The 22511-nt window shown below is 39.1% G+C and overlaps 11 protein-coding genes across 11 annotated transcripts; 7 read left to right on the forward strand and 4 right to left on the reverse strand.

Annotated features, from left to right (window-relative positions):
• Positions 1-3: 3 nt before the first annotated feature.
• RNH1 (RNA-DNA hybrid ribonuclease) lies at positions 4-1050 on the reverse strand (the record flags this gene model as incomplete). The annotated part of the gene is made up of 1 exon (XM_002495661.1): positions 4-1050. The coding sequence occupies one exon, from the start codon at positions 1048-1050 to the stop codon at positions 4-6; it is 1047 nt and encodes a 348-aa protein (XP_002495706.1).
• A 337-nt stretch (positions 1051-1387) lies between these two features.
• Positions 1388-2974, reverse strand: ZYRO0C01100g (uncharacterized protein; the record flags this gene model as incomplete). The annotated part of the gene is made up of 1 exon (XM_002495662.1): positions 1388-2974. One exon carries the CDS (start codon positions 2972-2974, stop codon positions 1388-1390), a length of 1587 nt encoding a protein of 528 aa, XP_002495707.1.
• Positions 2975-4778: 1804 nt separating this feature from the next.
• PRE5 (proteasome core particle subunit alpha 6) lies at positions 4779-5480 on the reverse strand (the record flags this gene model as incomplete). Its single annotated transcript, XM_002495663.1, has 1 exon — positions 4779-5480. One exon carries the CDS (start codon positions 5478-5480, stop codon positions 4779-4781), a length of 702 nt encoding a protein of 233 aa, XP_002495708.1.
• A 159-nt stretch (positions 5481-5639) lies between these two features.
• Positions 5640-7394, forward strand: TGL3 (bifunctional triglyceride lipase/lysophosphatidylethanolamine acyltransferase; the record flags this gene model as incomplete). The annotated part of the gene is made up of 1 exon (XM_002495664.1): positions 5640-7394. One exon carries the CDS (start codon positions 5640-5642, stop codon positions 7392-7394), a length of 1755 nt encoding a protein of 584 aa, XP_002495709.1.
• An 8-nt stretch (positions 7395-7402) lies between these two features.
• ELP6 (Elongator subunit ELP6) lies at positions 7403-8173 on the reverse strand (the record flags this gene model as incomplete). Its single annotated transcript, XM_002495665.1, has 1 exon — positions 7403-8173. The coding sequence occupies one exon, from the start codon at positions 8171-8173 to the stop codon at positions 7403-7405; it is 771 nt and encodes a 256-aa protein (XP_002495710.1).
• A 148-nt stretch (positions 8174-8321) lies between these two features.
• Positions 8322-9623, forward strand: ZUO1 (zuotin; the record flags this gene model as incomplete). The annotated part of the gene is made up of 1 exon (XM_002495666.1): positions 8322-9623. The coding sequence occupies one exon, from the start codon at positions 8322-8324 to the stop codon at positions 9621-9623; it is 1302 nt and encodes a 433-aa protein (XP_002495711.1).
• A 376-nt stretch (positions 9624-9999) lies between these two features.
• On the forward strand, positions 10000-10917 carry ERV29 (the record flags this gene model as incomplete). Its single annotated transcript, XM_002495667.1, has 1 exon — positions 10000-10917. The coding sequence occupies one exon, from the start codon at positions 10000-10002 to the stop codon at positions 10915-10917; it is 918 nt and encodes a 305-aa protein (XP_002495712.1).
• Positions 10918-11329: 412 nt separating this feature from the next.
• On the forward strand, positions 11330-11920 carry GLC8 (PP1-complex regulatory subunit GLC8; the record flags this gene model as incomplete). Its single annotated transcript, XM_002495668.1, has 1 exon — positions 11330-11920. The coding sequence occupies one exon, from the start codon at positions 11330-11332 to the stop codon at positions 11918-11920; it is 591 nt and encodes a 196-aa protein (XP_002495713.1).
• A 238-nt stretch (positions 11921-12158) lies between these two features.
• ZYRO0C01276g (RNA methyltransferase) lies at positions 12159-13214 on the forward strand (the record flags this gene model as incomplete). The annotated part of the gene is made up of 1 exon (XM_002495669.1): positions 12159-13214. One exon carries the CDS (start codon positions 12159-12161, stop codon positions 13212-13214), a length of 1056 nt encoding a protein of 351 aa, XP_002495714.1.
• A 773-nt stretch (positions 13215-13987) lies between these two features.
• BGL2 (glucan 1,3-beta-glucosidase) lies at positions 13988-14917 on the forward strand (the record flags this gene model as incomplete). The annotated part of the gene is made up of 1 exon (XM_002495670.1): positions 13988-14917. One exon carries the CDS (start codon positions 13988-13990, stop codon positions 14915-14917), a length of 930 nt encoding a protein of 309 aa, XP_002495715.1.
• A 588-nt stretch (positions 14918-15505) lies between these two features.
• Positions 15506-17965, forward strand: NIP1 (translation initiation factor eIF3 core subunit c; the record flags this gene model as incomplete). The annotated part of the gene is made up of 1 exon (XM_002495671.1): positions 15506-17965. The coding sequence occupies one exon, from the start codon at positions 15506-15508 to the stop codon at positions 17963-17965; it is 2460 nt and encodes an 819-aa protein (XP_002495716.1).
• Positions 17966-22511: the final 4546 nt, after the last annotated feature.

The raw sequence follows: 22511 nt of genomic DNA on the forward strand, positions 1-22511 counted from the left end.
CCGTTATGGTCTCTTAGCGGCACCTTCTCTTGCCAATTCATCAGCCTTTTCATTACCTGGATCTCCAGCGTGACCCTTGACCCAAGTTATCGTAAAATTACCACCATTAGCAAATGCGTCCTTGTTCAACTGGTAGTACTGTTTAACTTTAGCAAATTTCTTGATCAGGGGAATAGCTAAATCACCATTGGGCAATTCTTTCAATTTGGAATCATGATAAGTAGCGTATCTATCATTCAATAGTTTGGAAACATATTCTGAATCTGTATTGATCTCATAGCTAGATTTAACAGAGTTAGTTGTTAGATCCTGCCAAATAACATCTAAGGCATTGGAGACGGCCTCAATTTCGGCTCTGTTATTAGTTTGAGGTCCTGAGCGCAAAGGTTCAGATATACTTTTCTCAGGATGACCTTCGAAATAGACACCGTAACCCGCTCTCGATTTTGAGTGGCCATTCGACAGTGCAGACCCATCACAGTAGACTTTGGTAACTTGATCAAATTTTTTTAATCCATCTAATTTGTATTTTGCTTGAAATTCATCTCTCGACATACCGATGTACCTGTAATCCATAACATTGCTAAGAGAACCATCGATATAACCACGAGCACTGGCTTCGTCAGTAAATCCTTTGAAGGATAATCCTCTTTGGCCTTTCACATATTTTTGACACTCTGGCCAATTATTGAAAATTCTGTCAGCAACGTTTGGATTACTACTCTTGACGGAATAGTATTTGTTACTAGACCTCTTCGGAGCAGGTTTGGTCACTCTAGGAGAAGATGTGTGATAGGAACCTCCATGAGACATACCGCCGTTATTGTGTGACACTCCATAAGAGCTTTTGAAGCCTCCAGATCCTCCAAAATTATTGTTACCACTGCTTCTACTACCACCCCTGGCAAATGCTCTAGCATCTTCGTAACTATCTAGTTTCTTAAAGGTCGCACCATTAAATCCACTTACTTGAGCTTTACATTCGTCCCAGCTGGAATAAACCCCAGTATTTCTACCCTTTTGAACTGCATAGTATCCTTTCTTAGCCATTTTAATATCTAACTCAATAAATGAGTGAAGTGATCTTGTAAAAATACCGTTCTTCCAGCAAATGGCCTTGATAGAGGGTAATTGCCCCTGAGATAAAAGGGCTAAGTGACGACTAATATACAACAATATCCCAAAAATATCTTGCAAACCCTCAGACTTTTATCGATCGTTCTTGATGTGTATTGTTCAACTGTGTATTCTTCTCATGCGCTCTTTGAACACACTCAAGCCCGCCCTCACTTCATACGTTGAAATACACTACAACGGCGGCTAAATTTCGAACTACAGTGTCCACAGATCCATCTGCAAAATGACTAATTTTTATTGCTATATACAGCTAGATGAATGTATTCCTTACATCAATAGGAATATTTAAATGGGGCCGATTTATGCGATCATCGAAAAGCATGCTGACACGAATGCAGTAGCGACGGAAACACATGCAACTGGTGAAACTAGGTATCAGCGTCTTGCTAAAATTTTTGGAATATTCCAAATCGAGTTCTACATCTTGCTCGTATTCTAAACCATTAAAGAACCATCTATCTCGTGAGGACAACTTCTTGCGCTTCTGAGCTCTAAATGCGTCAGGTAGTGCAGCAATGTTGACGTCTAAGGCGGCAAATTCAGGTGATTTCTTTCTCAAATGATCTAATTTGTCCTGATCTAGCAGCATATCATAGCTCAGTCTCGAAGGTATATGTTCACTAGATTTGCCAGTAAGGCTTATGAGTTCGACGTCTAAAGAATGTAACTTTGGTGGAACCTGATTGTCCTTGGAGATATAACGGATATTAACGCATAGCCTCTTCAGAGGATCGTGTTGATCTGGCGGAATCATATCCTGAATTCTCGACCTATTCTGCCGTTCGTCGCTGTTTTTGAAATCAAGGGAATTTTGGTTGGTAATTAGTTGTGGGGAATGATAAGAGAGGGCTCTCTGAGGGACCGGTGCAGTCAGTACAATAATCCCAGATTTATCCAATGTTGCCCTTGAAGAGACAAATAGATGGAGCAGCCTCTTCAAAAAAGTTGGTTGGCTCACTACTCTGTAAGGCAGTTGGCGTACTACAAATCGAGGTCCTTCCGAAGACGGAGAGCATATACTTGATGGGATTATTCTGATGAAATGCTCAAATTGCTTTATAATGCAATGTCCATCCTTTTGTGCATTGTCCCCCACGAGGATAGTCTCAATAGAATAATCAATGGATAAATCTTCAGCCTGGTCCAAGGGCCAAATGGGAGATCCGATTTCGTTAGCCCTTGTATAGCCAAGTATCTTATCAATTTTCAAATTTTGGTATTTTAACTTCTGATGATGCTTATCAAGTCCTAAACTGGGAGGTAAATCGTAATGTTGAAGAATCCCATGCTGACAAACTGGTTCTAGCAACTGCCCTGGGATTTTGAATACAAACTCCTTTTTGTAGTTGGTATGTGACCTCAAAATTCTGTCTGAAGGTAATCCAATGTCATCACCTTGCTTATTTTCAAGTACTTCATCATCATCCATCTTGAGAATACTTTTGGTTTTTCTAGACCTGCTTTGTGAATCAGTAACCACCATGTGGCCTTCCAGGCTCAAATAAAATGCATCGAATTTAACGGGTTCAGAAGAAACGTTTTTTAGCTCTAAGAACCCATGTACGATGTCACCGTTGGTATATTCATTTAAAATTCTCTGAATCTTGGAACTGCCAGAATCTTGGATCAGACGGACTTTTAAAACCAAAGAAGGGTTGTCAGTAACAGGCAAGTTCCTGGCATCTTCAATGGAAATACCCTTCCAATCTCCATCAATAAGAGTACCGCCATCAACTTGTTTTGGATTCCAACTTGTTAAACTTGACTTGTGCTTCTCACCGGTAAATGCTAAAGAATCATCAAATTCATATTCACAGGGCATCTCCATTGTGCACATACTAATTCACCCTGTATCTTCCACAATGGAACACCATATTCCAGATAGGCACAGGACTTTTATATCGGATCAAATCTTTTCCCTATCGTGAACCACCTATTTATCTCCCTTTATTGCCCTTAATGAGCTGTACCCTATTTTATGGACCGGCAAGAAGAAAGCATTCATAATGAAACCACTCAATGAGCCCTAAATTATTACCTTCTATTCCACTTTCAGTGTCTCGAGCATCAGTAAGTGTTCTAGCTAGTACTCAAACTTCCATGATAGGTCTTTGATGCAACGCAACGCAACTCAATGCAATTCAGAGTTGCATGATAGTGAAGTAAATAGGTGGTAAATCAGAATTACTGATAACTTGAGCAGCAAAATGTTATCGGAGTCTTAAAATGTGTCATATCGAACTTCAATTTATCCCTTTTTGATTTCACTTATTGTTGGGTTCGAAGTCTTGCCATTTTTTAATGTCAAGTAAAGGTTGTTCTAATACATCGAGGTATGAGGAAAACATGATGAATTACTCAACACGAAGCGCTCAAATGGGCTATTTGTTGTGATCTGTGATCATGAATGTCAATCCCAATTGTAGATAACGGCTGCTAGAGTCCGTGATACCTATACATCACATATTACTACTACTACTACTGCTGTTGATAATGCGATGAGGAATCATAGAACACCTCCGATACATCTAGTTCATTCCTCATCTGGTATTTTCTATAGACCCATTTGGACCATTTCATGAAGCAGAAGGTTTTACCATGCACAAGAAGAAGGCCTGTACTCCGATAAAATAGTCCAACTTCAACTTCTATCAATTCGCCATCTGCTCCGAAATCAAATCCGTTGTAAGCGGCCAGTAATCATTGATATCAATACCATGGCTGGTGATAGAATTATTGACTCAAAAACTGAATCTCCAGTAAATTAACGATACAGCCGCTGGTCTCCATGTAGAGCGAACCATAAACTGGATGGTTCCAGCGATAATAATCAGCCAATTACGAATACGGGTACAATACGAGAGGTAATTCATCCTCTGGTAAATTTGTTATCTCCATATTCCTACATCGCTCAAAGTTATTGGGTTCCGATTTGCATAATTTTAATACCGGTATTACTCTACAACCTACCGCTAAAGGTACCGTGATTGGATTTATCGTTACCAACCTGAATTCTAATGTAAATGTGGATAGGGCGGTTCCTGGACTTCCCTATGCATCCTCATTGGGCAACAGACAATTTCAATATTTTCAAGATAAGTTAAACCTTTTAGCCCAAGTTGCCAACTCTGAACTGGACCCCGTATTCCTAACATTCATTAACGATTACCTATTTTTCCACGATGGTAACAGTACTCAGCCTCAACAAGTTCTCAGTATCAAGGTGTTATTTTTGATGCTGTGATTGATTACGCAACGTTTTCTGCTCTGGGTACTGTTTACAGAGTACTTGGGGTGTTTATGAAGGCTCAACCAAGCACTTTTCGATCCCAAGAGCTCTTTAGAAGCGAAACATTTGGTTCAGAAACATGCTTGGATAGCGGGTATGAGCCGTACATGGTCATTAGCGCTGTCTCGTTCTATTGCCAACAGTGTAGGCCAATTGTAGTTGGCATACTTTGCATTCCATTGCGACAGCCTTTGCATATACATATATACCTACAATGATTTGCACAGATATTTAACATGGCTTCTAACCCCCATCGTATCAATTCACAGTAGCGAAATCGTTTATTACATTATATATTGATATGATTGGGAATTCATTCTATGTTATTTGGTGTTTTTTTTATTTTACTTCATTATAGAAAAGCTGATACTGATTCCTCATCGTATTGTGTAAATGGCATGCCTTCACCCACAACTGCAATTGACAAGTTCTTAGTGCTCAAAGTTTCATCCTTCAAAGACTGTCTCAATGCCTCCACACCTAATTTTATTAGTTCGTTAGGATCCTCTACTTCCAAAAATTGTTCCAAAGTTTTCTCCAAATAAGTCTTGGCACCTTGAGATCTTGCACCAATTGCAGTACCATAAAGTTCCAATACATTCCCAGATGGTTGAAATTCCAACAGATGTGGACCACTGTTGTCGTAACCTACCACTAGAAGACCCACACCGTATGGTCTACCACCATAGGATTGAGTGTTCTTTTGGGCTTTGTCACACAGCAAATGACCTACCCTTTCCACAGATAACTTTCTGTTGTAAACCAATTGTGAGTAGTTACACTGTTGCCTTAAGAAATTACTCAATACACGAGCATCTGGAGCCAAACCTGCAAGGGAAAGACCCAAATGCTCATCACATTTAATAATTTTTTTCTGGTAAGAGGACAAATCGTCTGCATTCCTCTTCAATGCCACTACAACCGCATGCTTATTTGATCTCAATCCGACTGTAACACTTCCAAGTTTAATAGCCTCCAGGGCATATTCCACCTGAAAAAGACGTCCAGTTGGTGAAAATGTGACAGTATCACCATCGTAGTTGTTTCTAAACATCCTGTAATACCTTTAAAGCTTTATATGTCTGAGTTTCCCCTTTGCAATGTTAGTTGTTAAAGGTTTGCCACCTTTTCCTTTAAGAATATCGATCTTTATAAATGAAGAAAATCTTTTGTAACCAACACGAAGAAAAAAGGTAAAAGAAACAGGCTCAAGATGCTGACTCAATGGCTACTGAGTTTTATTTATGCTACTCTAGATCGAATACCACCTGTAGTATGGCAGGTGCTGCATGTTGTTGGTGATATATTGGTGTTTTGGGCGTTAAAATTGGTCAACTATTTAAGACCCCAGTCGAGAGTTCTCTATCATAAGGCTAACAAAGAAGTTGAGAATTGCTCTTCCTATGAAGAATGGAGAGAGAAAGCTGCTGTTGTTGATGAGATTACAGGTTCAAGCCTTTGGAGACGAAATTTCTTTTCTGGGCGGTACGATTTTAGGTCAGTACTTGAACAGTATGCGTATTTACAAAAGGCGTTGGATTCGAAAGATGTTGAAGCGGTTAGAGACAGGTTTTCTACCACCGGGCCCTGTATGCTAAGGAATTTTGCAGGAATTGTGGACCGTAGACTTTTCACTAAATCCTTAAGGGGAACTAAACTTCTAATTGAGTTGTATTTGGAAAAAGTTATCGAAGGGCTGGACTTACTCGATTCCACATCAACTGCTACCTCTTTTTTCCAACGTTGTAAACTGTCCTTAGGTACCACTGCTCTAATTTTACAAGGCGGTTCATTGTTTGGAATGTTCCATTTGGGGGTCATTAAGGGCCTTTTGTACCAAGGTCTAGTACCAAACGTAATTTGTGGGAGCTCAATGGGATCGAGTGTTGCCGCTTTGTTTGGAAGTTTGCCCAATGAGGAATTGGCTGAAATACTCTCTGGTGATATCCTAGATCCTATAAAGAAGGATGTGGATTTGCTACGAAGTTGTGGGTATGGTAATATGGAACAACATTTGAATTTGGGGACTTTAATTCAAAATTTAATACACCATGGGTATTCGCAGGACGTTTATCTTTTTATCCAATTCGTTTGCAAATATATCGTTAAGGATCTAACATTTGAAGAAGCATTCCAAGCTACGGGCAAAGTATTAAGTATTGTGATCCATCCTACTGATAAATCCTGCACTAACCTTTTGAACTACGTGACCGCTCCAAATGTCTTGATTCGGTCTGCCATAAATTGCAGTTTGGGTTCAGGTGTTATTTCAGAAGACCCTCTATTATTGTGCAAGAATTTAGATAATCAAATTGAACCATTTCTAATTCCTGAGAAGGCCACGAAGTGTAAATATTTAGCACCTGAAAATGCCACCATGGTAGAAGATAACGGAAGTCCCTATCAAAGGCTTACAGAACTGTTTAACGTCAACAATTTTATACTTTCATTGGCGCGTCCATATTTGGCACCGTTAGTGGTGAACGATTTAAAGCATGAAATTAAAACCTCCAGTTATTATTACTACAAGCATTATTCTGATCCTAACGATGCAATAAACATGGCAGATTTTAACTTCCCACAGTTTAATTTTACAGAGATGGAACCATTGGCATTCAAACTAAAATACCATATGGAAAGAAAATTGAAGAATATTGCTATGATGGAATTTCGTCATAGAATGGAGGTACTGGATAATCTCGGTCTGTTATGCTCGTGGATTAAAAGGTTAACCATTGATGAAAAAACCCCAAGATCAGCTACAGAAATTACCATAGTTCCACGTATAAAGAGTCTATCACCAATAAGGATTGTTGAAGGTCAATTAGATAACATCCCTTACGGGATTGAGTCTGGTGAAAAATCAACTTGGCCGGTACTATCCTTAATAAAGACGAGATGTTCTGTTGAATTTAAACTGGACCAAATCATTAGAGAAAGAAGGAAAAAAGCTAATCCATATGTATAGATCATATCCTATCTATAGAAAAGTCTCGTAGTCTCCTTTTGATTTAAATAAAGATACTCGTTCTCTACAACGTGTACGGGGCTACGAACACCACCTCTAGTAATTCTTAAGGTCCCTGTCACATCGTTAGCGCGTCCAGTCTCTAGCGGCCTTAGACTCATGACGACAATAGATTTGTAAATACAATTCAAAGTAAACCGAGAGAATTCTAGTGAGTCCCTAGTGGCATCTTCACTGTCATCGTAGACACTTGTGGTCAGTATGAGCACACTACAGCGTTTCATAAGCGGTGTAATCAGCTGTGAATGTATTTCATCACTAGTGGATCCTTCTAATAATGACAACAGTAGCTCTGGCTGTTCTAGTACAATAACGGACTGATTCTGTAGCGGAAATTGTTGTAGAATATCGCTGTAAACTTTGCTTCTTGGTTTACCCAAACTTTTTACTACTAAATCTGTCACTAAATCTACCACTTTATACTTTTGAGGGGCCACTTTCAACCTGCCCAGTGCATTGTGGAAAAGCTGCGGTTCGTGAACGAATGACCCAACAGTTACAGGTCTACTATGCCCTTGAGCTGCACTGCTATCTGCATTCAAAGAATATGGTCTACCTAGAATTTGGCTCTCTACCAGCGAGTTTATCAGCCATGTGGGAGAAGTGAAAGGAGATGCCGTAATAGTAATCAAGTGGTGAAATCCATTTTGGAAAATTTGATCAGATACAACAGAATGGTCGTTGAAAACCACTAGATCCTGCCTCTGTACAGCTGACATGGTGCTCTTGGTGCTTATGTTCCTATCACTTTTTTTTTTTCACCAACCTGCGATGAGCTTGCGATGAGCATTGAAAATTTTTGAAAAGTTTTACCAACTACTATCAAGTCTCGAAGAACAGAACCAAGTTCAAGGCAAATCGATTATAATGATCAGTTTACCACCTTTAACCTCTGACGTTGGTGTCAACGTAAACACTAGTGCCCAAAAGCCACAATCAGTTCTACGTCCTGTCGAACCAGTGGGTCGTTATTTCTTACAACATGCTCAAAGAACTTTGAGAAACCACACTTGGTCAGAGTTCGAGAGAATCGAAGCTGAAAAGAACGCCAAGAACGTCAAGCAATCTTCTGTCGACCCTGATGAAGCATTGTTTGATGATGAGTTGGCTGATGACACTCTATTGTCTCACGATCCAAGAGATTGGAAGACTGCTGATTTGTATGCAGCTATGGGTCTTTCCAAATTACGTTACAGAGCTACTCCTGAGCAAATCATCAAGTCTCACAGAAAGCAAGTTTTGAAGCACCACCCTGATAAGAAATCTGCTCACGGTGGATTAGACCAAGATGGATTTTTCAAGATTATCCAAAAGGCCTATGAAACTTTGATTGACCCAACAAAGAAGGCTCAATACGACTCATGTGATTACCTAGCTGACGTTGAACCACCTCAAAAGGGTCAAGAATACGATTTCTTCGAAGCATGGGGTCCTGTTTTCGCAGCTGAAGCTCGTTTCTCCAAAAAGAAGCCAATTCCTTCCATCGGTGACATCAACTCTCCAAAGAAGGAAGTTGAATCATTCTACTCATTCTGGCACAGATTTGACTCTTGGAGAAGTTTCGAATTTGCTGATGAAGACGTTCCTGATGATTCTTCTAACAGAGATCACAAACGTTACATCGAAAGAAAGAACAAAGCCGCCAGAGACAAGAAGAAGACTGCTGATAACGCACGTTTGGTTAAATTAGTGGAAAGAGCTGTCAATGAAGATCCACGTATCAGAAAATTCAAGGAGGAGGAAAAACAAGAAAGAGAAAGAAAGAAGTGGGAAAGAGATGCCGGTGCTAGAGCTGAAGCTGAAGCCAAGAAGAAGGCTGAAGAAGAGGCTAAGAAGCAGGCTGAAGCCGATGCTGTCGCCAAGGAGGCCGCCAAGGTTGATAAGAAGAAGCTCAAGGAAGCTGCTAAGGCCGCTAAGAAGAAGAACAAGAGAACCATCCGTGGTTCTGCTAAGGAAGCTGGCTATTTCGGTGAGGAATCTCAAGCTGCTACCATCGATGAACAATTGGGTTTCGTCGTTGACAGTTTGGACGATGAACAATTGGTCGAAGTCGCTGAAAAGATTAAGGGCTCACCACAAGCTGCTAAGGAGACTCTACAAGCCGTCGCTAAGCAACTTGTTGAATCCAAGAAACTGCCAGCTGCTGTCGTTTCTTATTTCGCCAACTAATTTCAGTAGATAATCTACATTATAAAGTGTTATAGAAAAGTTTAACCGCTGATTACGGCAAAATTGTCTATACTTCTCTAATCTGCCTCTTTCAGCGGCTAAAATTGATATAATTTATACTTTTTTCAGACAACAAGTTTATTTTTCTTTTCCCTATTACATTTCCTTTCTGGTCGATTTTCGGACACTCTGTTCAGTTTCCTATGAAGTGAAAAAAAAATCAGAGTGTGAAGAGTGCATTATTTGATCCAGTGCAGATTATACTTATCAAGTGGAACAAAAATTAAAGGATCCCTGTGATTATTATCTTCAATTCTAGCAGCAGATTAGAAAAAGGTAATAGGGACAACAAGATAGTGAATAAATTGACTAGAGAATGTCTTACAGAGGACCATTGAACAGTCTCAATGGTATGAACGAGGGTCGCCCGATCAACCCATATGGGGGGAATCAAAAACAGTCTCAATCGTACTTTGATTGGAGCGAATTGAAACGTAAGGTGGACCGTCAAATAAAGAAAATTGAAGACTTAACTGATCATCCATTGGTAGATTACATTAGACCCTACGTGCCAGCATTAGCAAGATTTTTCATCGTAGCTACATTTTATGAAGATTCATTCCGTATTACATCTCAATGGTCTGATCAAATCTTTTATCTGCACAAATGGAAACGTTATCCATACTTCTTTGTGGTTTTATTTTTAATTGCAGTGACTATTTCCATGTTAATTGGAGCAACGATGTTAATCCTACGGAAACAAACTGTTTATGCTACGGGGATATTGTGTTCATGTATTGTTTCTCAGGCCTTGGTTTATGGATTGTTTACGGGTTCTTCATTCGTTTTAAGAAACATCAGTGTTATTGGTGGACTTCTGATTGCCTTTAGTGATTCCATTGTTAAAAACAGAACTACATTTGGTATGTTACCTGAATTAAATAGTAAAGATGGGAGAACCAAAGGTTATTTGCTATTAGCGGGTCGTATTTTGATCGTCTTGCTTTTCATTACTTTCACTTTGAGTAAATCGTGGTTTACAGTTTTCATTACTATTGTCAATACCATCTGCTTTGCTATTGGCTATAAAACAAAGCTTGCATCAATTACTCTGGGTTTGATCCTAACTTTCTACAACATTACTTTGAACAACTATTGGTTTTACGATCAAACCAAGAGGGACTTTTTAAAATACGAATTCTATCAAAATTTGAGCATTATCGGTGCGCTACTGCTTGTAACTAACACCGGTGGTGGAGAATTATCCGTTGATGAAAAGAAGAAGATCTATTGAGAAATGCATGTGCTAGCGCATTTCACACTAATGAATGAATCGAATCTATTTTTTTTTTTTTTTTTTTTTTTTTGTACATTATGTATATGCGTTGAATCGTGTATATCTTTTGCAAATAACTTCGTGAGTTGAGTATACTGGCGATTCTCTCCAAACTCCATAGGTACTAAAAATTGTAGTGAGCCTTTGGAAACTTCTCTCTTGATGAATCGACTACCGCTATTAGTCTTAAAACTATTACCAGTAAGATCTGCTCTTCCCAGGGTTACCCGTACGAAGCTCAAACGCACTGCTAAGCTCGATGAAGGGGCGGACAATGTGGGTGTGAATCAATGAATGGGACAAGCAACGAGGTTAAGACGCCAGTATCTGTTCAAATTAGTGGTTTTATTGGTGCTATTAGAGATTCGTAATGGGTGGTATATTGAAGAATCCACTTCCTGAAGGCCAATCTTCTGAGAATGAAGAATCTGTCTCTGAATTTAGGAAGCAAGTCTATAAGAATACTCAACTAAATGCGAAACTGACTTCGAAGTCAGAAGCCTCAGGTGCAGCTCCAGCCGGTATTTCAAATCTACCAAAGGATACACTTTCTCTGAAACACCTTCAGGATGAAGCTTTGAAATGGAATCAAAAAAATCTGGATGCAAACGAACTGACTAAGCAGCAGTTTCAAGATATTAAGATCGATGAGCCCAAGACTCCTTATCAGGGAGCCGTTGATCCTAGTGGTGAATACTATAAACCTGACGATGAAGATGATCTGAATAATTTCTCATTGGGTGAACCGGAAGTGCATTTGCAAGATGAGCAAGAAGAAGAAGATTCCCAGGGAATGGATCAACAAAAGTCATCGCCTTCGTCATCATCAAAACCGTTAAGTGAAGAGGAAGCGAAACATAAGAGGTTTGAAGAAATGCGTAAGAAGCACTACAATCTTAAAGAAGTTCTGAAAAACAGACGATTACATGAAGATGATGTTCAGAACGAGGATGACGAATGAAATGATAACAATCAAGGAAAAACTATTATAATACGCAAATAAAAAAGCTAGTAGAAGGCTCAAGAAGCCGTAGTATCTAATTCTAGTCGTTATGCTTTATGGTAATATTATTGTAGCGATACCACTATCACTATTTACGCGAGGCGCTCTTAATGCTAAACTTTTCAACATCAACGCTCATGTCATCTCATCTCATCGCTGATCGATAGGTAGTGGTAAAGCTGAACTAAAACCTGCAATGGCACCTGGTAAAGTCTCTAAGCCCTCTCGAAGTGATGCTAAACCAAAGGTTACGAAACAACCTCCAAAGAAAGTGAAGAAATCGGTTAAAGTGCTGTCCAAAGATGTTAACTATTCGTTATGCATTCCCACTACGCTTTTAAGCCATTGCAAGAATCTAGAACAGGTAACCTATACCGTTTATCAAGTGGCAAAGGCAGCTACGATGTTTAATGTGGGGGAAATTGTGGTATTGGATCTGGGTACAACCTCAGGGACCACCAAAGAGAAGAAATTATCGGATTCCATGCTAATTGCATCTCTCTTACAGTATTTTGTTACACCGCCATATTTGGTTAATACGGTCTTCAAGCAAAAGTACTTATCCTATTTCAGAGAAGCTTGCAAACTACCAAGATTACCATCACTACCGTTCATGAGGTATTTACAAGCAGATGAAGGCCGTTATAGAGAAGGGTTGGCCATTAGAATGTCGAAACCTGGTACGCAGGGAAAGAAGACTAAAGAGTTCAAACAGACCAAATATGTGAATGTGGGGAAATCGGAGGCATTAGAATTGAAAGCGCAACTAGTACCGGCAAACGTTCGTGTCACCGTCGATGTGGTGGAACGTAAGGTGGTTTCACCTAAGGAAGCCTATGGTGACTTTGTTGGGGCTCAATCTTCGTATGGATACCAAGTACGTATTGCCAAAAATTTTGGTGATGTTTTCATGGAGAGTGCCTTTGCAGATGGATATTCTCAAGCGCTTTGGGTCAATTGTGACGATTACTACTACAACGAAGAGAAACAACGCAAGCTGCTGCCCTTTGTGGACAGGATAGTACGACCTGAAACAGCATCCCAAAATGTTTCCAATGTACTATTAGTCTTTGGTAAGTGGAGGGACGTGCAAAAGAGTTTTACAGCATCGAAGGACCAGTTCGAGGGCGTGGAGGGGGCCCATCAATTTTTCGATGGTCAAGTGGGTCTTCCTGGTGGACTTGAAGGTTGTATACCGATCCAAGACGCCTGCATGGTGTCATTGGCGGTTGCTAAAAATTTGGTCAAGTAGTATGTATATACACTGTATACCGAGATTCTTTAAAGTCATGTGATCTGAGATTTACTTTTTCGTCGATCAAAACCCTCGATGGTATTTCCTAATTGGGTGTTTACCGTAAAGAAGTGCAAAGTGGCTTGAAATTCAAATTCGGCAAACAAAACGTAAATTCGAGGCAATAATAGGCAAAAGAAGAGCGCTTAATGGCAGGGTGACGGCCTGGTAGACCTCGTATCCGAAGGACAAGAACATACCTTACCACATACTAGTCTTACGCTTCCAGCGGGCTCAAATGGTTGAAACCACTGGTGGACCGATCCCCAAGTACCTTAGCACGGGCACTCGATTCGCCCATTTCCAGCCCTAAGAATTCAGCACTTTCTGACGTGCAAGGTGACTTAGGTCTTGTCCTCTTTGCTAATGCCAAGAGAGCGCATACGCCCCAGTAGACAAGTGATCTGGAACCTTTTGGGACAGATTTATTATTGGATCATTTCCTTTAAGGTTTTCCCACTGTAAAAATATAATTGAGGATTCTATTAAGAATTTCCTCCTTGCATTGCCTAATCAGGTAACGTCTGGCCGAATAGCGTAATTTTTGATTTTTATGCCATTTTTCCCTCTTTCTAACCGATTACTGTAAAAAATAACATGGATATCAAAAAGATCTGCAGGTACTACAAAAGTACTGAATTTCAAAATGACACCTTCACTATTTTTACTCTTTACTACTCTCTATTTCATTCAAGAGACAACCAAATCGCTCTTTTGAAATCAATTGGATAATGCGTTTCGCCACTCTCGCTACAACACTGCTCTTAACGGCTTCTCAAGCTCTTGCCCTCGGTGATCTAGCCTTCAACCTGGGTGTCAAGAACAACGATGGATCATGTAAATCAACTCAAGACTATGAAAACGATTTGCAAGTTTTGAAACCATACACTAACAAGGTTAAAGTGTACGCTGCTTCCGATTGTAACACTTTGCAAAATTTGGGACCAGCTGCTGAAAACAAAGGTTTCCAAATCTTCTTAGGTATCTGGCCAACTCCAGATGCTCACTACCAACAGGAAAAAGGCGCAGTTTCCGCCAACTTGCCTAACTTGAAGACTTCCACTTTTGCTGGTTTCCTAGTCGGCTCTGAATCTTTGTACCGTAACGATTTGAACGCTGAACAATTGGCCGGTTTGGTTAACGATTTCAAGAGTTTTGTCGCTGGTATCAAGGACTCTCAAGGTAACTCCTATTCCAGCGTCCAAGTTGGTATTGTCGATTCATGGAACCTTTTGGTCGACGCTTACAATGCACCTGCTATCCAAGCCAGTGACTTCGTCATGGCAAACGCCTTCTCTTACTGGCAAGGTCAAACTATGGGTAATGCTTCTTACTCATTCTTTGACGATATCATGCAAGCACTACAAACCATCCAAACTTCCAAGGGTTCCACCGACATCAATTTCTGGGTTGGTGAAACCGGCTGGCCAACTTCTGGTACCAATTTCGAAACTTCTGAACCATCTGTTGAAAACGCAAAGCAGTTCTGGCAAGAGGGTATCTGCGCTTTGAGAGCTTGGGGTGTTAACGTCGTTGTTTTCGAAGCCTTTGATGAAGACTGGAAGCCAAACTCCTCCGGTACTTCTGATGTGGAGACTCACTGGGGTGTCTGGTCCTCTGGGGATTCTCTAAAATACCCACTCAGCTGCGATTTGTCTTAGACGAGCCGGAGCACAAGTTGATTGTTTTCTTACTTTCGTTTATTCGACATATGATTGTTTGTTCGTGAAATCTATGCCACCATAAATTTCTTTGATTTCTTTAAAGGTTAACAGCTGTTATGCTGATATGATATGGTTATATATGTTAGATACCCCATTAAAAGCATTAGAATTGCTTAGATCTGTTTTTTTTCTTTCTTTCTTCTGTTGTTTTCTTCACATCTGCTGCGGGCTCACCCCCATAATATTGGTATGCAGAAATCGATAAGATTCCAACGATTTCAACGGTACTACTCTTGAACCTGGCAAAATTCTTTGCAGACTAGCATAATTCATAACGTATTTCCATAGTTGTCTCCCCCACATAATAAAGATCCAGTTTCCGTAGCATATGATTTTCCTTGCCTTGTTTTCAGTTGGACGTCGCTATGAAAAATTTTCCAGGCAGTAAAAAATTGTAAAGCGATGATATGAATTGTCTTGCACAATATTTTAGTTAGACTAAAGTTAAAGATTGAAAGGATTTAGCCTTCCATTGCCACTTGGAACGTCAATTAAGAGAGACTTTAGTACCTGGTATTGGTTAAGATGTCTCGTTTCTTCGCAGCCAATTACGAATATGAAAGTGGAAGTTCCTCTTCAGAAGAGGATCTTTTGTCATCAGCATCAGATGAAATGTTATCGTCTTCTGATGAAGAAGGTGGCGAATCCGACGATTCGTTGTTTCAAGAAGGATCTGAAAGTGAATCTGATGTCGAATCTGATGACTCAGATTCCAAACCATACGGTCCAGATTGGTTTAAAAAGCCAGAGTTCAGAAAAGGTGGTCCTTCAGGCGGCAATAAGTTCCTAAAGGGAGCTAGTTATTCAGACTCTGAAGAATCTGATGATGAAGGTAAGAAGGTGGTCAAATCTGCCAAGGAAAAATTATTGGATGAAATGCAAATGGTTTATAACAAGATTGAATCTGCTTCGATGATCAATGATTGGGTGACGATTTTATCAGAATTTGACAATATCTGCCGTTTGTTAATCAGAGCTCAACAACAGAACTATGGTACTCCAAACATTTTCATCAAGGTTTTGGCTCAAGTGGAAGATACTGTCGCCAGTACCTCACAACAGGAGCTTAAGGGTAAATCTGCCTCGAGAGCTTACAATACGACGAAGCAGAGAGTTAAGAAGTCAGCAAGAGAAAATGAAACTGTTCTGAGCAAATTTAGAGAAAGTCCAGAATCATTTGATAAGGAACCAACCGTTGAAGTCGATGCAACAACAGTTACAACGAGTGGTGGCGAAACTCCAACACCAATATTTGGTAGCAAGAAATCTTTGAACTTATCCTCAGTGGCCAGTGCGTCATCCGAAGCTGGTTTCTTCTCTGCGCTACGTATCGTGATAGATTCAAGAGGTAAGAAAAATGTGGACCAAGTTGCTCTAATCAAAACCTTGGAAGAATTGATGGATATTGCAAAGACTCCTTATGAAACCATAATGGCATATTTGAACTTGGTGCCCATTAGATTTGACCTATCAGCAAACCTTTCTTATCAACCCGTTGACCAGTGGAAATCTTCTTACAATGATATCGTTAAATTGGTAACAATTTTGGAACAAAATATTGACACCTATCAATTATCCGAGTTGGCACCAACAAACGATTTCATTGAAGACCAACCTGAAGCTGATGGAAACGGTGTTAGACAAATTTTGGGTTCAATCTTTTCATTCGTGGAGAGATTAGATCATGAATTCAACAAATCCCTTTTGAACACTGATCCTCATTCAAGTGACTATTTGTACCGTTTGAGAGATGAGCAAGATATTTACAATTTGATCCTGCGTACACAACTATATTTGGAAGCTACTCTTCCGGAGGATAGTAAGGAGGCTTATTTGGCACGTCCATTTGTCAAGAGATTAGATCACATCTATTACAAACCAATTAAGTTGATTAGCATAATGGAATCTAATGCTTGGAAAGAGCTTCCATCAAATTGCTCCTCTCAATTCATATCTTACCCAGGTAACGCAGATCAAGAGTACGTGACTAAACTGGTACACACTCTTGCTGAAAGCTTACGTCAAAATAAGAGTGGTGGTCTGCGTAAACGTGCAGTCTTGTATCAAGTCTATTTCACCGCCTTCAACAACGAATTCAGTGCTGCTAAGGAAATGTTGATAAATTCAAAGGTTCAATCTCATATCAACAATTCAGATCCTTCGCTACAAATTTTGTTCAACAGAGTTGTCGTTCAATTGGGTCTAGCTGCTTTCAAACTTTGTCTCATTGAAGATTGTCATCAAATTTTGAATGAATTGTTGTCGAGTTCACATTTGAGAGAAATTTTGGGTCAACAGACTTTACAAAGAATCACCGCTAACGTTGGTACTTCAAGTGCAGATGAACGTGAACAGTTATGTCTACCATTTCACCAGCACATTAACCTAGATTTAATCGATCTTGTCTTCATGACTTGTTCACTATTAATCGAAGTTCCTCAAATGACTGCATTCTATTCCGGAATTAAAGTCAAAAGAGTTCCCTACTCTCAAAAATCAATTCGTCGTGCCCTTGAGCATTACGACAAGTCTAGCTTCCAAGGCCCTCCAGAAAGTTTAAGAGACCACGTTTTGCACGCTGCAAAATGTATGCAAAAGGGTAACTGGCAAAAATCTGTTGAGTTCCTAAGAAGTGTACCCACTTGGTCTCTACTACCCAATGCTGATTATGTTTTGGATAACTTAACTGAAAAGGTCCAAATCGAATCCTTAAAAACTTACTTTTTCACCTACAAGAGATTTTACTCCAACATTTCTATTCAACAATTTTCCAAGCTTTTCAGTTTGCCTGAGGAAAAGGTCCTAAATGTACTAGAATCTGTTATGAAAGAATACGCTATAAATGCCAAATTAAATGATGAGAAAACTTTTGTTGTAGTAGAGAAGGGAGAAGAAATTACCAAGTTGGAAGAAGTCGCATTGAAGTTGAACAAAGAGGTTAAAATCGCTAAGGAACGCTTGAACCCTACTGGTCCACGTCGTTAAAAAATTGTTTAAAATTTCTATTATGCCTTTTGATTCATTTTTTTCTCCATCTCCAACTTCAAGGGCATTAATTTAATTGAGCCCATTAGTTTGTGTGTAGGTTCATTATCAGCTGCATACCTGTACATTATATCGCACAGTAAGGCTGTCTTTATATACATAAATTCAAGACAAGAAAATATACTTCATGTGCTAATTTTCACTCTTCCAATGTTTTAATCAATCATTTTAAAATTAAAAGTACTAACCACTATTATACATTATTATACTATTTACTATTAAATTAAAGGTGTTTAGCAGATAAGCAACTGGACCAACAACCGAGTCATGAATCCACGAATGAAGTTAATATAGTTTAATTTTTCATGAAGTATCGATCATCAAGGTCAATAAAGCGCATAGATTGGCCATCATATTATTGAAAAGTCAGGCCTAAAATAAAATATTTGGAATGTAGATTAAGATAAGCGTTTGAAGTCGGATTTTTTGATATTAGCCCTTTCACACATACTTTTAAAGATCCCATCTTCCTTAGTGAAAAGATTCCATGGCGTATCAAATTCAGCAACTTCACCTTGCTCTAAAACAAGGATTCGGTCGTAGTTTAAAATGGTGTTCAATCTGTGAGCAATGCACAGAATGGTACAATCACCAAACGCTTCCACAATACGTGACTGAATCTTGTCATCGGTCTCGTAATCGACCGACGATGTAGCTTCGTCTAAAATCAAAATTCTAGAGTTGCGAACGAGTGCTCTTGTAAGAGCTAAGAGCTGCTTTTCACCCAACGAGAAGTTACCACCTTCTTCCTCAACTTTTTGTTCCAAGTGGAATTTGTGCATCTTTGAATGTGAACCACTAGCATCGGGCTGTTGTGCCTTAGTCTCTTCTATATCTTCGGGAGCAATAGCACCACCACGAACCAAAGATTCCCATAATTCTTGATCTGTTTTTTCACCAAATGGGTCCAGATTTTTCTTTATTGTACCTCTGAATAGAACTGGATCCTGAGGAATAATTGCTAGTTTACTTCTTAGTTCAAATAAACCTAAATCTGCAATGTTAATATTATCAATGAAGATTTTACCATCAATGACTTCGTTAATTCTGTATAGTGCACTCATAATGGTGGATTTACCAGCACCAGTACGACCACATATACCAATTTTCTCTCCACTACCAATATTGAGACTGAAATTTTTCAAAACTGGTGGTAAAGATGGTCTATAGGCGAAAGAGACGCCTTCAAACTTAATCTCACCCCTATCTGGCCAATTCTCAGGTGGTGACATTTCAGGTCTCCTATATTCAGCTTCCTGAGGCAGATCAAGAGCATAAGTGACCAGTCTTTCTGCACTATTCATACCATTTTCAGCCTGAGTCAAGGCTCTTAGAACCGTGTTGAGCAGACCAGGAAGCTGCAAAACATAAGTTAGCAAAACACCAGTGGAAGAAGGAGAAATCTTAAATTGACGAGTAACACATAATAAAGTGATAATAAGAGCAAATATTACCGCCAACATATCGAGAAAAATAGCAACCCATCTTTGGAGAGCAGCTACCATGTAACCTGCCTCATTCATCTTATTAATGAGAAAATCAGATTTTACCAAAAATCTGTCTTGCGAGCGGTAGGCTCTAATAGTATCTAACCCACCGAGAACTTCATTGAGGTTATTGTACACAAATGAACGTTGAACTGCTTCCAATCTTTTAACCTCTCTACCAGAACTTTGATAGTGATCTGCAATCATGACAAACATGATGAGCAGAAAAGGGACTGCAATGGCAAACCACGGTAAGTAAACAATGCACATGACAATAACACCGATAATATTCCCCAGTTGGAACATCATCAAACGTATATCTTCGGTCAATTCGTTATCCATACTGTCGGTATCCTTCGTGAATCTGTTGAGTATTCTACCCAAAGGTGTAGTATCCATGAATGATAAAGGTGTATGTAAAATACCTTTAACAGCTTTCAAATTTAAAAATTTGGAGGCGGTGACACCAAGGAAGCACAGTACAGTGAATTGGATATTCATAAACATGTATTGTCCAAAGACAAAGAAAGAATATAACCCCATGTAAAAACTAGGAGATCTATTCTTAAATTTATTTTCAGTCCAAAATGATAACCAAACAGAGGCGAACAATTGACAAAATGCACTACCCATAATGGTTAAAAGATAACATGGTATAACTACAAATCTCCATTTACCGGCAGCTGCCTTCAGATATTCAGAATAAACCCTGAATTTAATACTATTGACGGCTCTTTCCTCCTTAGTAGTAATATGACCATCCTTTTGCTTATTTTCAATGGATTTTCTGGAAACTTGTTTTTTCAATTCTTCCCAATTCATTTCATCTTCACCTTCATATTTTGCTACTTCTCCAATTTTTGCCTTTTCATCTAAACCTTCCAAATCCTCAGCATGAACTTCTTTATCGTTCTCATTTTGTTTTTGATCATTATCGTCTTCTTCTGATTTATCAGAAGTAAATTGTAGTAATTTTTTTAGCTGGGAGTTACTTTTTTGCAACTCTTCGTAAGTACCAATGGTAAAGGATCCATCATTACCTAGAACGATAAGTCTAGTGGCTTTTTCAATCAAAGCCAATTGATGCGTGGCTAAAATTCTCGTCTTCTGACCCAATAGACCCAATAGACATTCATCCATGATATGTTTACCAACACGAGCATCAACAGCACTTAACACATCATCAAACAAATAGATATCCTTATCCTTGTAAACACATCTAGCCAAATTGATACGAGCTTTTTGACCACCAGATAAGTTGATACCACGTTCACCAATTTCCGTCATATCACCTGCAGGTAAAATTTCCAAATCGGAATCCAGGGAACATGCCTTAATTACTTTACGATATTTTGCCTTTTCATATGGAGATCCAAATATAATATTATCACGAACCGTAGCATTTTGAATCCATGGATAACCACATGACAAAAGTCTACCATTAACTTCAACAGATCCACCGGATCTCGCCATGAATCCAGCCATAGCACTCAAAAGCGAAGTCTTACCAGTACCAATGGGACCAGTGACAATAATGAACTCACCCTTTTTAATGTCAAAATTTAAATTCTGAAACCCTTTGAAGGATGTTTTCTCAAGAGCCACTGGTTCATCACTACTAGAATTTTCATCCTCTGGCAAGACTTGTTCCTCATTTTTTTCAGCCTTATCAACTGCAATATCAATCTTTTCGTAATCCTCCCATTCAAATGATGCATCTGTCATTCTCATGGCAACGTCATGAGGCAAATCTTCTGTTGGGGCCATATCACGAACAACATCTACTGATTCTTCTGATGATTCCAATACTTTTTCTACACGTTGTAACCCAAGGACCATATCGATACTAGTGGCAACAGCAATTGGTAAGAAAAACATTTGAAGACTCATCACTTGAAACAAGGATAACGACGAAAAAATGTTACCAGGAGTTCTTCTACTGTTATTGACTTTGTAAGAGCCAAAAATGTAATCAAACTCGCAATACTTGGCAATGCAATTGTAGTAGCCAAGAGAAAATTCCTTGTAATTTGTAATCTTCTCACTCTAGCAACTTCCTGAGCTCTAACGGATTTAATATTATCTTCGTATGCGTCTTCCCAGGCGTAAAATTTGACCATCTTCATATTATTCAGTACTTCTCTCATAATGGTAACTCTACCGTCAGTGAATTTGTTAGAAGCAATTCTCAATTTAACAATATATTTGAAGGAAAAGATGGAAACGAAAAACATGGCAAAGAAAAGTCCAATACCTGACATGGCAATGGGACCCACATTAACCAATAAAAGCACAATGCAAATAGTTAAACTTGCGGGAAAACCGGCTAGGAATGGCTGAAATGCAAATGCAAATTCAATTCTTGCTAGATCTGTCGTTACCATCGAGGTAATTTTACCATTAGGGAATTTATGCCTAGTGTAATTAGAAGCCTTTAGCATTTTATCTAAAACCGCCTTTGTTAAAACAGATTTCGCCTGCACACCAATAATCTGTGCGGCTAAAAACAAATGGTTAAAAAGCAGCCCGTTAAACATCAGAATTAAACTAGCACCAAATGCATAACCAATACCTTTATTAACGTGTAACCCATGATCCATCGCCTTTTTCTCCACAAATTCAATTAACCTCTTGGTAACCATAGGATTAAACCCTGAAGCGCAATTAGCTAACACTGCGCATAAACATGCATAGAGATAGTGCCATTTCAAACTAAGATACAGTGTTAGAAGTAAACTAAATCGCGGCAATTTTGCATTGTCCTTAACTTCCTGTTCAGTAGCATCTGGATGCTCCTTCCTATAGTTTTTTCTACCTTTTTCAACATATTTGGCAAAATTCTTCTGAAAATTATCATACATGGTCTCTACAGAAAACCGTGGACTCATCTTAAACAAATCATTGGGCTGAATGGTTCTCTTATAACCCTTTCTTATGATTGGCACTACCCACCAAATAAATATCTGTGAGATTATATTCCTATTGTATAACGGTAACGT

The sequence above is a fragment of the Zygosaccharomyces rouxii genome (assembly GCF_000026365.1).
Source record: "Zygosaccharomyces rouxii strain CBS732 chromosome C complete sequence".
In the NCBI taxonomy this organism is placed as follows: Eukaryota; Fungi; Ascomycota; class Saccharomycetes; order Saccharomycetales; family Saccharomycetaceae; genus Zygosaccharomyces; species Zygosaccharomyces rouxii.